We start from the raw sequence: 12,413 nt of genomic DNA, 5'->3' as shown, positions 1-12,413 counted from the left end.
AACAAAACAAAAACAAAGAAAAAGAAAAGAACAAAATGAACAGGCGCCATTAACATCTGTGAGATTTACATTCTCCTTCCTCATTTCTGTACTCTTCAAAGATATATCTTTTGTACATTTTTAAAAATTGCATTATATTCATACTTTGTTTAATCGTTGCGCCAAGACCATTCCACAAAACCACCCCACAAATGGAAATACACATACTTTTCTAAACTGGTCCGAGCATAATGCTGTTTCAAGTTTAGTTTCCCTCTGAAGTTCTAACCCCCCTCTCTGTCTTTGAACAGTTTTTGTATGTTTACAGGTAGCAGTTTATTTTTTTGCTCTATACATTATTTGTGCAGTCTTAAATTCTACCAGATCCCCAAACTTTAAGGTGTGCAATTTTAAAAACAGTATATCGGTGTGTTCATAATATTGTTTACTATACGAATGGCTCTGTTTTTGTAGTGTGCTTAGTGATTTTCTCAGAGAGGAAAAATATTGCAGTGTTACATTTTTTCCAATAATATGTAATAGTAATTAGATATTTGCAGTAGATTTCAAAACCAGGGGACCTTTGTTGGACCTTATTTTGGCTCCGAATAAATTTCACCGTTGGACTCTGACGTCATCAAGCCTCCATATGTGCTTGGCAACCAATAGCGCCCCTCGACTCTACTGCCAGTCAGCTGTCTCCCCCTGTGTTGACTCAGTCCACTTTGGCAAACAGTTTGACGCTCTCCCTGGCTCTTTCTTTCTTTTATGCCAAGTCTGATTAAGGTTTGACTTTTAGGCGACATGAGACCGAAGAAGCGACACGTCCTGCTGCTGTGGATGCTGGTCTGCTCCGGCATGACGGAGGCGATTGAGCCCATCAGCACCAGTATAGCAGTGGGCATGGCAGCGGCTCTGACTGGGTTTCTAGCGAGCTACCAGAACATTTTCTACTATTTTCACGAGTGCTGTCGCCCCGAGTGGATTTCGTTCAACAGGACAGGTAAGAAAGAGGCTTACACATTAGCTGGTGTTTGGGTTTAAATAGCTACCATGTTGACCTTCCGTCGAATGCGTTTGTGTTTCCGTACTAAAAACAGTTATCAAAAAAAACTGAACCAGTCCTCATGGTAGCTTCTTAGTTTAGTTTGTCAACAAATACAAATTTGATTAGTATAGTTTAACATTATAATTCAGGCGTTCGTGAGGACTCTTCCCGTTTTAATCGGCGCTTGTACGAGAACCACACCGCAGAATGTCGCCAATTAACACGGTAACTATTTAAACCGTTACACCTGTACATTAGTTTCTTCTGTTTTCTCCAACGTCCTCTCGCTTTTTATTCTCTAAATGTTTATCGAGTGGATATATTTTCTAAATGGTAAGTTACGGATAAGAATACCTCATTCAACTGTATTATCTTTAATAAAAAAAAAACTTGACAAACATTACTGCTGTTGTGGTTGGGGATGCCTCTCTTCCGTGTAGTGTCTGTGACGTGTGGCTTTTTTGTGACGTAGACGGAAGTTCCCCGTTGTACAGTAAAAAATAAGCAAGCTAGCCTAGCGCGTTTTTGCCGCGGTGTTATGTTTAATTTACTACGTAATAACAGTTTTATTCAGGAATTACGCGGTTGCGACGATGAAAACGGCACACTTGTGTTTGTTGCTGCACGGTGTTTTGACAGCTAATGTGCTGGTAAACGCGTTTGATCCATTCACAACAACCGTGGTGCTCGGTCTCGGTGCCACACTGGGGCGGACAATCTACAATTATTTACATGAAAGCTGCGATAACAAATGGATAGCCTTCAATGCGACAAGTGAGCATGTGCAGAATTTACATCTTTATGTTTTTGGTGTTTTTTTTTAAATAACGTAGAGATCATTTTTGAAGGTTACGATGATAATGAAAGTAGCACGACTTGAGTTGTTTTGACTTTCTTAACCGTCTATTTTTCAAAATTAAACATTTGTCCTCTGAGGCTTCCGTCACCTCTGAACACCATCATTTAGAATACATTTAAATAATTATACTTGTTGCATTATTTAATTGTATTTACTGAAACCAAAGCTGTTATAAAAAAAAAACAGTATTTATATGACAAAAGTGCTGCTTTCGATGTTTTCAAATAAAATAGGCAGGGCACGTTTATTTATAAATCACATTTAGCAACAAGGCAATTCAAAACAAGACATTAAAACAACACGATAAAGGAAAAAGAAACATTAAAATAGTGGCAATTGTGTAAATTGTTTTTGTATTTCTGCTTATTTATTGCCTTGTTTTTGAAACCATTATTTAATTAATACTATTCATAATTTCCCGTTTTATTTATTTTAGTCATTTATTTTCTTATTGTTTTGCACTTTAACTTATGTCAATACTGTCCATTTACAACTCTGTTTTTGCACATTTACATTTAATCTTTCATATTTAATTTACAACCATTTATGACTCTGTTTTTGTATATTTACATTTAATCTTTCATATTTAATTTACAACCATTTACGACTCTGTTTTTGCATATTTAAATCTTCCTATTTAAGACTAGTAATGCTTAGGTAAATGCTGGTTGTATATATTCCCATTCTTAGTTTTGATATTTTTAGTGCTTATTTACTTTGTATTTAATATTATATTATGTTTAGATTTGCTAATATTGTGTTTTTTTCCTCATATTGTGTGTTTGGATAACCTGCTGCTGTAACGCCACAATTTCCCAGTTTGGGATCAATAAAGTAATTCTATTCTATTCTATAAGGATGGCACTCATTTAGTCTTTGAGTTCACTGACATTCGACATGCCTCACTCAGATGTTTACCCCCACTAATCCCTGCTGTTATGTTCTGTTGTGGACTCTGCAGGTCTCGAGGCCGACCTGGAGCGAAAACTGTTCGGACAGCACATCGCTTCACGCATCATCCTGAAAGCTGTGAATGGATTTATGAGCAACGAGAACCCCAAGAAGCCCCTGGTGCTCTCGCTGCACGGATGGACCGGCACGGGGAAGAACTTTGCCAGCCAGCTGATCGCAGAAAACATTTACAAAGAGGGGATGACCAGCAGCTTCGTTCATGTTTTCACAGCTGAGCTTCACTTCCCACATGCGAGTCATTTTGACACCTATAAGGTACGAAGACAAACACAATCTGGTCTTCTAAAGCGACTCTGTTCTGTCCTCTTATATGAACGTGTTTCTGTTCTCCCCAGACTCAGTTACAGCAGTGGATCAAAGGAAACGTTACCAACTGTGCCCGCTCCATGTTCATCTTCGATGAGATGGACAAGATGCAACCTGGCCTGATTGACAGCATAAAGCCGTACCTGGACTACTACGACAAGCTGGATGGAGTTTCTTATCGGAAAGCCATCTTCATCTTCCTCAGGTAAGAAGATGAAAGTATTCCCTGAGTCAAACATTTCCTTTTGAGCCAAAAACATTGCTGTGCTTGATCAGGTATTAAAGGAGCAATGTGTAACTCTGTTTAAAACGGCAGTCCAAATTCAAAATATTGGAGAGAGCCGTCTCCCTCCCCCACCTAGATACATTTGTATTTCTTAGATCATTTTTGTAATCTTGCAATTTATAATAAGCACCCTCCATTCCCTGTCAGGCCATGACGTGTTGAGGGGACGCTGGGCATCTGATCTGATACGTATTCAGAGGTCATCCCTTCAGTGCCTGCCTCCCAGAACGAGGCCATTGTCTTATTTACTTTGTTTTTGACTTTGTGTGTTACATCCTGCCCTGTTTGTTGTTTTAGGATTTTACAAAACACAATTAAAGTCTGCGACCACTCCAGACAGGGAGGTGGGTTTTTTTTTTATCTGATCCGTTGGTAAATGTAGTGATCTCTTCAGCAGTGCTACAGACAGTGGTATGTGATCACACCATGTCTTAATGACAGAGCGGACCATGTGCTTCATCTGTTAAATCATGAGGACGTTCAGTATCGACTCACTGACATATATCACTTAGACTTTAATGTAAACTGAAGTAACAGGATACAATCAGCGTGAGTTTCCTGTCTTTAATCTTCCTCTTAGCAATTCTGGAGGGGAGAGCATCATTCAGACGGTTTTAGATTTCTGGAAAGAAGGAAAAGATCGAGAAGAGCTCGAGCTAAGAGACCTGGAAACAAAGCTGTCTCTGTCGGTGTTCAACACCAAGAAGAGTGAGTATAAATGTAGTCATTACTTCTTTGTGTTCCTGCAGACTTGAGCTTCATTGTCAGTGAGAAACGAGATCTGATGCATCTCTTTATTTCTCTCTGTAGGCGGCCTGTGGCACACGAGTTTGATTGACAAGAACCTGGTGGACTTCTTTGTCCCGTTCCTGCCGCTGGAGTACCGACACATCGTCCAGTGCGCCATGGCCGAGATGAAGGCGAGAGGAGTTCGTCCGGACCGCAGCGTGGCCGAACAGGTGGCCAGTGATTTAGTCTACTTCCCCAAAGCGGAGAGGGTGTTCGCCGTCAAAGGCTGCAAGACGCTAGAGAGCAAGCTGGACTACTACACATAACGCCGGCACCTGACGGACGCTGGGGATCGAACACTATGTGCACTTTTTTTTTTTTACAAAGAGAGAAACGCTCTCCGCTGAATGACTCGAGAGGAAGTCGAGCTAGACTGAACTCTGAGGAGGTCTCTGCAGAGTTTTATCTGCCCTGACCCTGAGGTCTCGTTGAAGGTCTCAGCCGGCCTCCTCCGGTGCTGCTTCTCGCTTACACTGAATGAAGAGGAGAGAGCGCATCTGCTGCCAGCTGAATGAAAAAGTAATAGGACTGGAATTGCAATCTTCTGGAGCTGATTCAAAGGCTTTTATGTCACGAGAGACTGAGAGTCTCTTTTTTTGTATTCCTCAGAGGTGTCCTTCCATCGGTGAATCTATTTCAATGTTCATGTGCTTTTTGTTTTTCTAAGTATGTCATCCATTTATCTGGATTTAGGATTGTCATGGTACCAGAATCTTACACTTGGATACAACACTTCAAACCTCTCTGGTTACCATGGCAACAAAAATAAAAGTCCTAGGCGCCCAGTATTGGGTAATTTATTGCTTTTAATCACCAAATATTGCAGGTAAACTCCTCCACACTGTCTTACACAAATGCATTTGTTGCCGATGTACACTATTTGTGCAATTTAGACGATGTCGTATCCTCTGCACTCTATCCGTTTGCAAGAGACATGAACGTAAATTTTGCGTCTTAATGAGATGCAAAAAGGACTTGGGCAACATCTGTATTTGCTGACCTGTGACTTTGAGTTAGAATTTGAATGCACGTAGTTTCAAAACATCTGGTATCCACAAGTGTTGAAATAGAGTCACTTTGACGGCCTTAATTCCGATTATCGGTTCACCTGCCTTATTTTTTCCTGAATTTCTTCATTTTTTTAAATCAAACGAAGTTCTTAACACGTGTCCACTGTGTATTTATAGAGTTATGATTCAACACGCCATGTTTTCAGGAGGGCTGTCACCACACCGGGTTTTTAAACTTTGATACCTTAGTAGTATAAACAAATCCAACACCACAGCCAAAGAAGGAAGTCTTACTACACAAAATGATCACAAACCAACACATGTTTAGAAGTATCTAAAGCCATAGTTTGTAGGATAAAAAAAAAAATGTATTGACTTGTATCTCTTCGTCACCCTGATGGCCAGTTACAAGAGTCTGATTGTGTCAGTGAAATGTGAAAATGAGAGATTTAATCTTTTTAAATGTGTGGCATCGAAAGGAAAGAATCAAAGTATGATAACTTTAGACAACCTGACTTTGTTAAAATATGAGAATGAAAATATAAGCAAGTTCTGCAGCCACATGTTTGTAATGTCTTATCTGATTAAAATGACAGAAGATCACAAATAGAATTATACAGAAACTAAGAGGACACACGTCTGTACAGTTTATTTTACAGTTTTCACACCAAACTGCGTAACTTTTGGTTGATTATTTTATGATCTTGACTCGTTTATCTCGTCATCTCATGATAACAACGCTGGTTTTGTCCCCCGTGATGACGACTTTATTTCACTTAAGTTCTTAGCATCTCCAGAATCTTAACTCGTTATCACGGCATAACCAGCGTTATGACCAGGTAACGACATGAATAAGTCGAGATCGTGTCAAATCAACACAAAGTAACTTGTTACCATGGGAACATGGAGTAAAATAAGATGTATGGGTGTTCTTCTGTGGAATCACATGCATTGTACATTTCCATTAATGTTGGTGAACTCATGTTGATTTATTTGAAGCCTTACTGTTTTATTGTTTTTTAAACCTCTCACTCGCCTTTGTTCCAGAGACGCCGTGTATGAACTCAGGATCCTCTTCCTCACAACACACACAGATGTCATCTTTACCAAAACTTCATTTTTTTTTACCCATAAATAACTCAATTCTGATGATATTGTATATTACAGAGTGGTTGATGCTACAATTTCTAAGGTTTGAAATGTCAGCTTTTCAACGGTCTTGTGGCAGGAAGTGTTCTGGTGTTTGCTCCTCTGTGTCTGATGATCCACCGTTAGCTCTGGAAACAACATGAAGAAGTTGTGAATCTTCTGTATGTGAAGGATCTTTTAGAGGACTGTGAAAAGAAAATGGGTTGTGTGGATGGGAAAACAATCTTCTGCTGTTAAATGAAACACAAAAAAAAAACACAGAATAAAATTTTAAATTTTTCATGAAGTTTCTGTTACTGATGCTCACTTAACTTCAGGATAACAACAGAACTTTAAAACCAAAGAGGGACAGTAAGGCGGCTGTGTTAGAGTCTGTCATCTCTTAAAGAGGGACATGTTTTATATGCTCTTCAGTGTGTTGTTCATGTCTCAGGTTTATCGATGTGCAAAAATTCAGAGTCTGTCAAACTGTTGCTTCTCTGTCTCCTGAGAGCATGAAACGGCTCGTTCTCTTGAACTACAGAGCCGTCAGAGGACAGGGGTGCAAAAAAAGTATCTCGTGCTCATGAATCAGTATTTAAGTTTTCCAAGAGAAAATGCACGTGCAATAATTTCTCATGAGCACCAGAACGTATGATATGAGCAAGAGAGTTTTTCTTTTTTTTGCACATCAGAAACTTGTTTTTTCTGCCAATGTCCTTTTTTGGGTTCTGTAGAAAACATGTAACAACGCTGCTCCAATGGAGAGTTTGAAGCTTAAATAGCAGTTGTAGTTTAAATGAAGGGTGAAGTTGCTCAGTACGTTCTGTTTCTGAAATATCTAAAACCCAAAGGATGAACTATTCAAGGGCACACCGATGGATCAATAAAGAGCCTGTTGGTTCATGACTGAGTTTGTATAAACTTTGATCGAGCTTATTTTAAGAGCCGCACTATCACTGAGTGTATATTTAATATAATATAAGATCGAGAGCTAAATACACACAGAAGTCTAAAGTGACAGCAGCTCATTTGACCTGATAGAAGCGTGATGTAAGAATCAAACAGATTGCCAAACAGTGCAAAGTGCAGCTCCAGGGCCAAGGCTGAACAAAAGAGAGAGAGTTGTAATATCACATGCGTTCTCTGGCAGAGCTTTTTATTTGTCCAATAAAGGGGCGGGGATGAGACGAGCCTGGTTTGTGTTTAACAACTATTCAAGAAGAACTAGACAGAAGAATACACCAGACATCATTTATAGAGTTAAAAGGAAACACTTAAACTCTGATATTAGTCAGACTCTTGTCCTGGTTTACTGTATTTGTGTTTATTTTAAGAGGCTGGTCTGATAAAATGCAACATAAAGACAGGTACACTGCTACCTCTTGTTTTCAAAAATGTTGTGAGCAGGAAACTGAAAAGAAGGGGTTTTTTTTATTGCAGGGTTAAGTCTTGTATGTTTGGCTGAAACATAAAGCTTTCTATTGGTTCTTTGCTTTAGTGGTTCTCTACTGGTTTATCCTCGGGACCCACCACCAACTCCTGCATGAAAAATCACAACCCTAATTTCTGACATTCTTCAACCAGTCAGATTTATTAAAGAAAGACGGTACCGTCCAAACCTCAGCCGTGTAAAAAAACATGTGACAGAACCAAAACTACTAAATAAGAAAACATGTTTAAAAAGCACTTTTTGATGTTGTTTTCTTTCCAGGCACTCATTCGCACCCACTGAAAATAGCAACGCCTCATATTAAAGAAACAGCTTTTCTTTTGATGTCTAAGTTTGACTTTAACAAAGCAGGTTTTAGTTTGACTTCCTGAACAAGCTTCCAGTTGAATTAAATCCTGGTGGAAGAAACCCAACTCTGTCTTCTAGAAATCAGTCAGACGTATCGATTCAGTTGGTCAGAGGAAAGCCGATGTTGACTCCTCTACTGTCGAGTATTTCCAGTGTATTTAACAGAAAAGCAGGGACGAAGAAAATTTCAATTTTCACACATATTGTGTAAAATACACTTTACCATGTTCTTCTATACGTGTCTCTAACCTCTCTACAAACCCCCCAATGATGAGAAAAGTCCATCCTCTTTCCCAGTCCCTTCCAGAGAGGGGGCGTGGTCAGACACAGCTCATTTACATATTTAAAGGTACAGACACAGAAACAGCCTGTTCTGAGCAGGGCTGTCTTACATCTGTTATCATATGTTTAAAGGAATCTTTAGCTGCTTGACTCTCTCCTTTCCTCCACTTTTATTAGGATCATGGTCCTCACACTGGATTCACTTTAATCTGCCTGCTTTGTTTAGTGTCTGAAGCATCAGGATACTAACAAGGATCTATTCTGTGTCACTGTTTTAAATCCTTCAGAGAGCATAACTGTGATTATAAGAATTATTTTTCTCTTAAGTATTTTAAAGTATGCAAAGAAAAGGACAACAAATCCAACATATCTTGTGTGAAATCAGGTTTATTTAAATCATATTTAACACATCATTACCACATCGTCCTTCTTCTTACATCCTCCTGTTACAAAGAAAACGTTCTGCCAGGTGAAGCATCAGCGACCTTCCTGCTGTTCCCAGAACATGAAGGTCATGGCTCGTCACATCTTTGTGTTGTTTGTAGTCATCGACAGTCCTCGAGTAAAAATACGAGTGACCAGACACAGTCTGTATAACGGTCAAGAGTCTTATACGAGCAGAACTGCGTTAATGCAGCCATCGTTCTCTGGGTTGTTCGTCACCTGGGCGTATTTACCTGAGAAGAAACACAGAGGTTTTAGTTCCCACATTATCACAAAACACTCTTTATTCTCTCTAGTCTTCTTCAGATAAACTCTCAGTGTTTATAAAGTTATTGCACTAAAGACTCAACTCTTCATCTCTGAAATATCGACAAAAGTAGGAAGTAAACACCGAAGTGTAGATGATGTAAATAAACGAGGAAGTGACTCACCCCAGATGACTTTTCCTCCTTGTGTGACTAAGCCCAGCTCGCTGACATTGACCTCGACGACTGTTCCTTTGGTGATGACTCCCAGAGACGTGTAGAGAGGAGAGGAGGGGTTCTTCTTCACCCCGAGGATGGGGAGGCAGAACGTGGCTTTCAGCTCGGGATGTGTGACGTGAGCCTTCTTAAAACGTAAACCCTGAAGCGGAACAAAGAGAGGGGCGATGAATTCTGCAACCTATATGTACCAGTTCTGCACATCACAAAACTTTAGACATTAACTTTGAATGTTTGTGAAGTAATGTTCAGAACATAAATCAAACATTTAGTGTTTAACGCGGTCTTACCATGGGTCTGATGAAACGCTCGTATTTCGGAGGTTTACGAGTGAAGCCGTCGCCGACAAAACAAACTTTGGTGACCATTCTCTTCCACGCCTTCTTCTGTCTCTTTCCAGTTTTGATGACTTTAAGCACTTCTGTCTCTCCCTGTGCTCGCACCTTCGGCAGCGGGACCTCCCATTTGCCCTGAACAAGAACATGACACACTTGTTTTGAAACCAGACCAATCAATTAAAGGCAGCTACATCATGAACAAAACACACATTACACTGAATCAGTGGATGTTTTATTAGACAACCTCCACAATAAGGACTGTTGATTTCGTCTGGTACTTACAGCTTTCTCCTTCCTCTTCTGTTTGATCATGTTGGAGAGGACCTTAGCGCGAGACTGTCCCTCTCTGTCCAACAGGTAGGCCGGCACCGCTCCCTCTGGGGTCTTATCATCGTTCTTCTGCTTGGTCTTTCTCTGTTCATGCATTTTGATGCTGCAAAGAAATTAATCAGAATTGTTATTGATCATGATTTGGTTTTAAACAACGTCACCATTCATATCAATAAGCCGAGTGTTTATACTCACGTCTTCTTCATCTGGATCTTCTCTGAGTGTCTCTGTTTGTGGTAGAGTTTGGCCTTCAGACCGATCAGCTTCCTCGCTTTGTGCGAGCGCTCATGAACCTCACGGCTCTCCTTCTTCCTCTTCTTTTCATGGTGGTCCAGACGGTAGCCATGCCGCTTGCGGTGTAACTCAATGTGCTCGTTCTGAGGCTACAAATGGAAAAACAAAAGTACAATTAAAACCTGGTTTACGCTTTAACAAAAGTGCAGGTGAAGTAAGGAAGCTCCAAAAAACAGATACATGTAAAACAATAATAACACCTAAGAACCCAGAATTTCTCTATAAATGTAACATTAACTTCTTTAAATGAAGCTTAACCCTCATGCATCATTGTAGACATTTGGGCACATTTTTCCTCTTGATCTGCCCATCGTTTTGGTTGTGTTAGAACAGGGGTGTCCAAACTTTTTTTCTTTCGGGCCAAAATTGTCGTGTTAGAATCGCTCGCGGGCCACAGGTTTTGTTTTTTAAAATATAGTTGAAAAAATAGTAAGGCTTTGTAGATCAGAATCAAAAGGCTCGCTAAAGAAACCCTTTAATAAAAGGAAATCAAATATTTTGATTTCTTCGTTCTACTTTATTTGTTTTTTTTCTCAGAATCAAACCTGTAACGTGGTTCAAGCTTTCTGCATTTAGCTCAGGTCATTAAATGGTTAAACAACAGTCCGCTTGTTTGAAAAAACTTTTTTTTTTTTTCATAGTTTACAAAAATTTTTGGAAAATAGTAAACGCTGTAGATTTAAAAAAACAACAACATACATATTACTGAACATTTTCTATTTTAGGAATATTGTTCAGACCTTGTTAACATGAAAAACAAAAATAAGATAATGTGCCGATCTTAATCGAGGCCTCGGGACAAAATCTTCAGATTCTTTATTTGAAGTTACGGGCCGCAAAAAATCCCCTCAAGGGCCGCAAATGGCCCTCGGGCCGCACTTTGGACACCCCTGTGTTAGGGCATATGGCACAACTTTTTTTTGTAAGAAAGTCTCCCTCTTGTCAAATTTTGGATTTACAAAGTTTTCAAATAGATCAACAGAACACTGACAAAACTATTTACTACCCTCTTAAGTTATTAAGGACAAAATGTACACTTCCAAAAAGCTGCTATAAGAAAAGTACAGATTCATATTTATTCCTCTTTACTGCATTAATATCTTCTGCTCAAAACTACCAAACATTCAATCATTTTGAGGATATTTTCATTTAAAAAAATATAAGCATTATGTCATCAAACTGGCATTTAAAGGGTTAAAATCCTCAATATAATTGTTTGGAGGTTTTGAGCAGGGCTGAAGTGACAGATTTATGCAGAAATATATTAATGTGAGCCTGAGAGTTAAGAAACTGCACACCTAGACTGACACATGTAAAACATTTTCTGAACTCTTATCACAACAAACATTAATGCCAAACAACTGCCAGATATCAACACTGGAGCAATCCTGTGAAAGGGAGCAAAGGCACTAACAAATAGATTCTTTTACAGCCATGAAATAAACCTCAAGAATCCAGGCGACCTGTTTGAGCTGTTAAAGGGTTAAAGTTATTTTAGCCATTTCAATTGTCTGAATCTGAGAACCACTCCTCAATTTTAGTAAACTAATTATATGTTTAATATTCATACTTTTCAACTAGACCCCTGCTTATGGAGGATAAACAGTGTTATTATGAAACTACACACAGCAGAGCAGCACGTCACTCCGCCACATGTGAACCAGAGCTAATGCTAATGCTACCCCGTTAAACTACCAGATAACAGTCAAATAAATGAGTTAAACTCGGGTTTCCTCTTACCATCTTGTGCGGAAGGAGTTCAGGACCACGGAGAATACGTCAAAGATGATAATAGGTGGTAACGGCGATGAATACTTGGTGTTTTGACTTGAGGCTGGGGTGCTGTAGATGTTGTTTTCCCCGGAGCCGATACTTAGAGGAAGTACGTCACAGTGACGTAACATCTTGTCCGTTACTTTTAAATGAACGGCTTCGGTTTTATTTATTTTTAAAGTTTTTTTTTTCTATCAGATTCATTTTAAATATATATATTTAAATATGTAAGATTATTCAACTATTTTACAATGATGCTTGTCAAGTCGATTTAGTTTGCCACCCCGGTGTA

General features: G+C 39.3%; 2 protein-coding genes across 4 annotated transcripts; one reads left to right on the top strand and one right to left on the bottom strand.

Moving 5' to 3' along the window:
* The first annotated feature begins 686 nt into the window (after positions 1-686).
* On the top strand, positions 687-6,678 carry tor1 (torsin family 1). 3 transcript variants are annotated; one of them, XM_061060728.1, is made up of 6 exons: positions 687-982; positions 2,848-3,113; positions 3,194-3,369; positions 4,031-4,158; positions 4,261-5,617; positions 5,662-6,678. In XM_061060728.1, exons 1-5 carry the CDS (start codon positions 784-786, stop codon positions 4,503-4,505), a joined length of 1,014 nt encoding a protein of 337 aa, XP_060916711.1. In that variant the 5' UTR covers positions 687-783; the 3' UTR covers positions 4,506-5,617; positions 5,662-6,678. The 3 variants fall into 3 exon arrangements, with proteins under 3 accessions (XP_060916711.1, XP_060916712.1, XP_060916713.1); XM_061060729.1 differs by having other exon boundaries at positions 4,261-5,627; positions 5,678-6,678; XM_061060730.1 differs by lacking the exon at positions 687-982 and adding an exon at positions 1,515-1,801.
* A 2,151-nt stretch (positions 6,679-8,829) lies between these two features.
* nsa2 (NSA2 ribosome biogenesis homolog (S. cerevisiae)) lies at positions 8,830-12,249 on the bottom strand. The gene is made up of 6 exons (XM_061061389.1): positions 12,089-12,249; positions 10,250-10,437; positions 10,007-10,157; positions 9,677-9,856; positions 9,336-9,528; positions 8,830-9,137 (listed from the first exon to the last, which is right to left on the bottom strand). The coding sequence occupies exons 1-6, from the start codon at positions 12,089-12,091 to the stop codon at positions 9,070-9,072; spliced, it is 783 nt and encodes a 260-aa protein (XP_060917372.1). The 5' UTR covers positions 12,092-12,249; the 3' UTR covers positions 8,830-9,069.
* Positions 12,250-12,413: the final 164 nt, after the last annotated feature.

This window comes from Labrus mixtus, chromosome 17 (genome assembly GCF_963584025.1).
Source record: "Labrus mixtus chromosome 17, fLabMix1.1, whole genome shotgun sequence".
Taxonomy (NCBI): domain Eukaryota; kingdom Metazoa; phylum Chordata; class Actinopteri; order Labriformes; family Labridae; genus Labrus; species Labrus mixtus.
The sequence above is the reverse complement of the archived record's forward strand: the minus strand, read 5'-3'. Positions and strand labels throughout refer to the sequence as shown.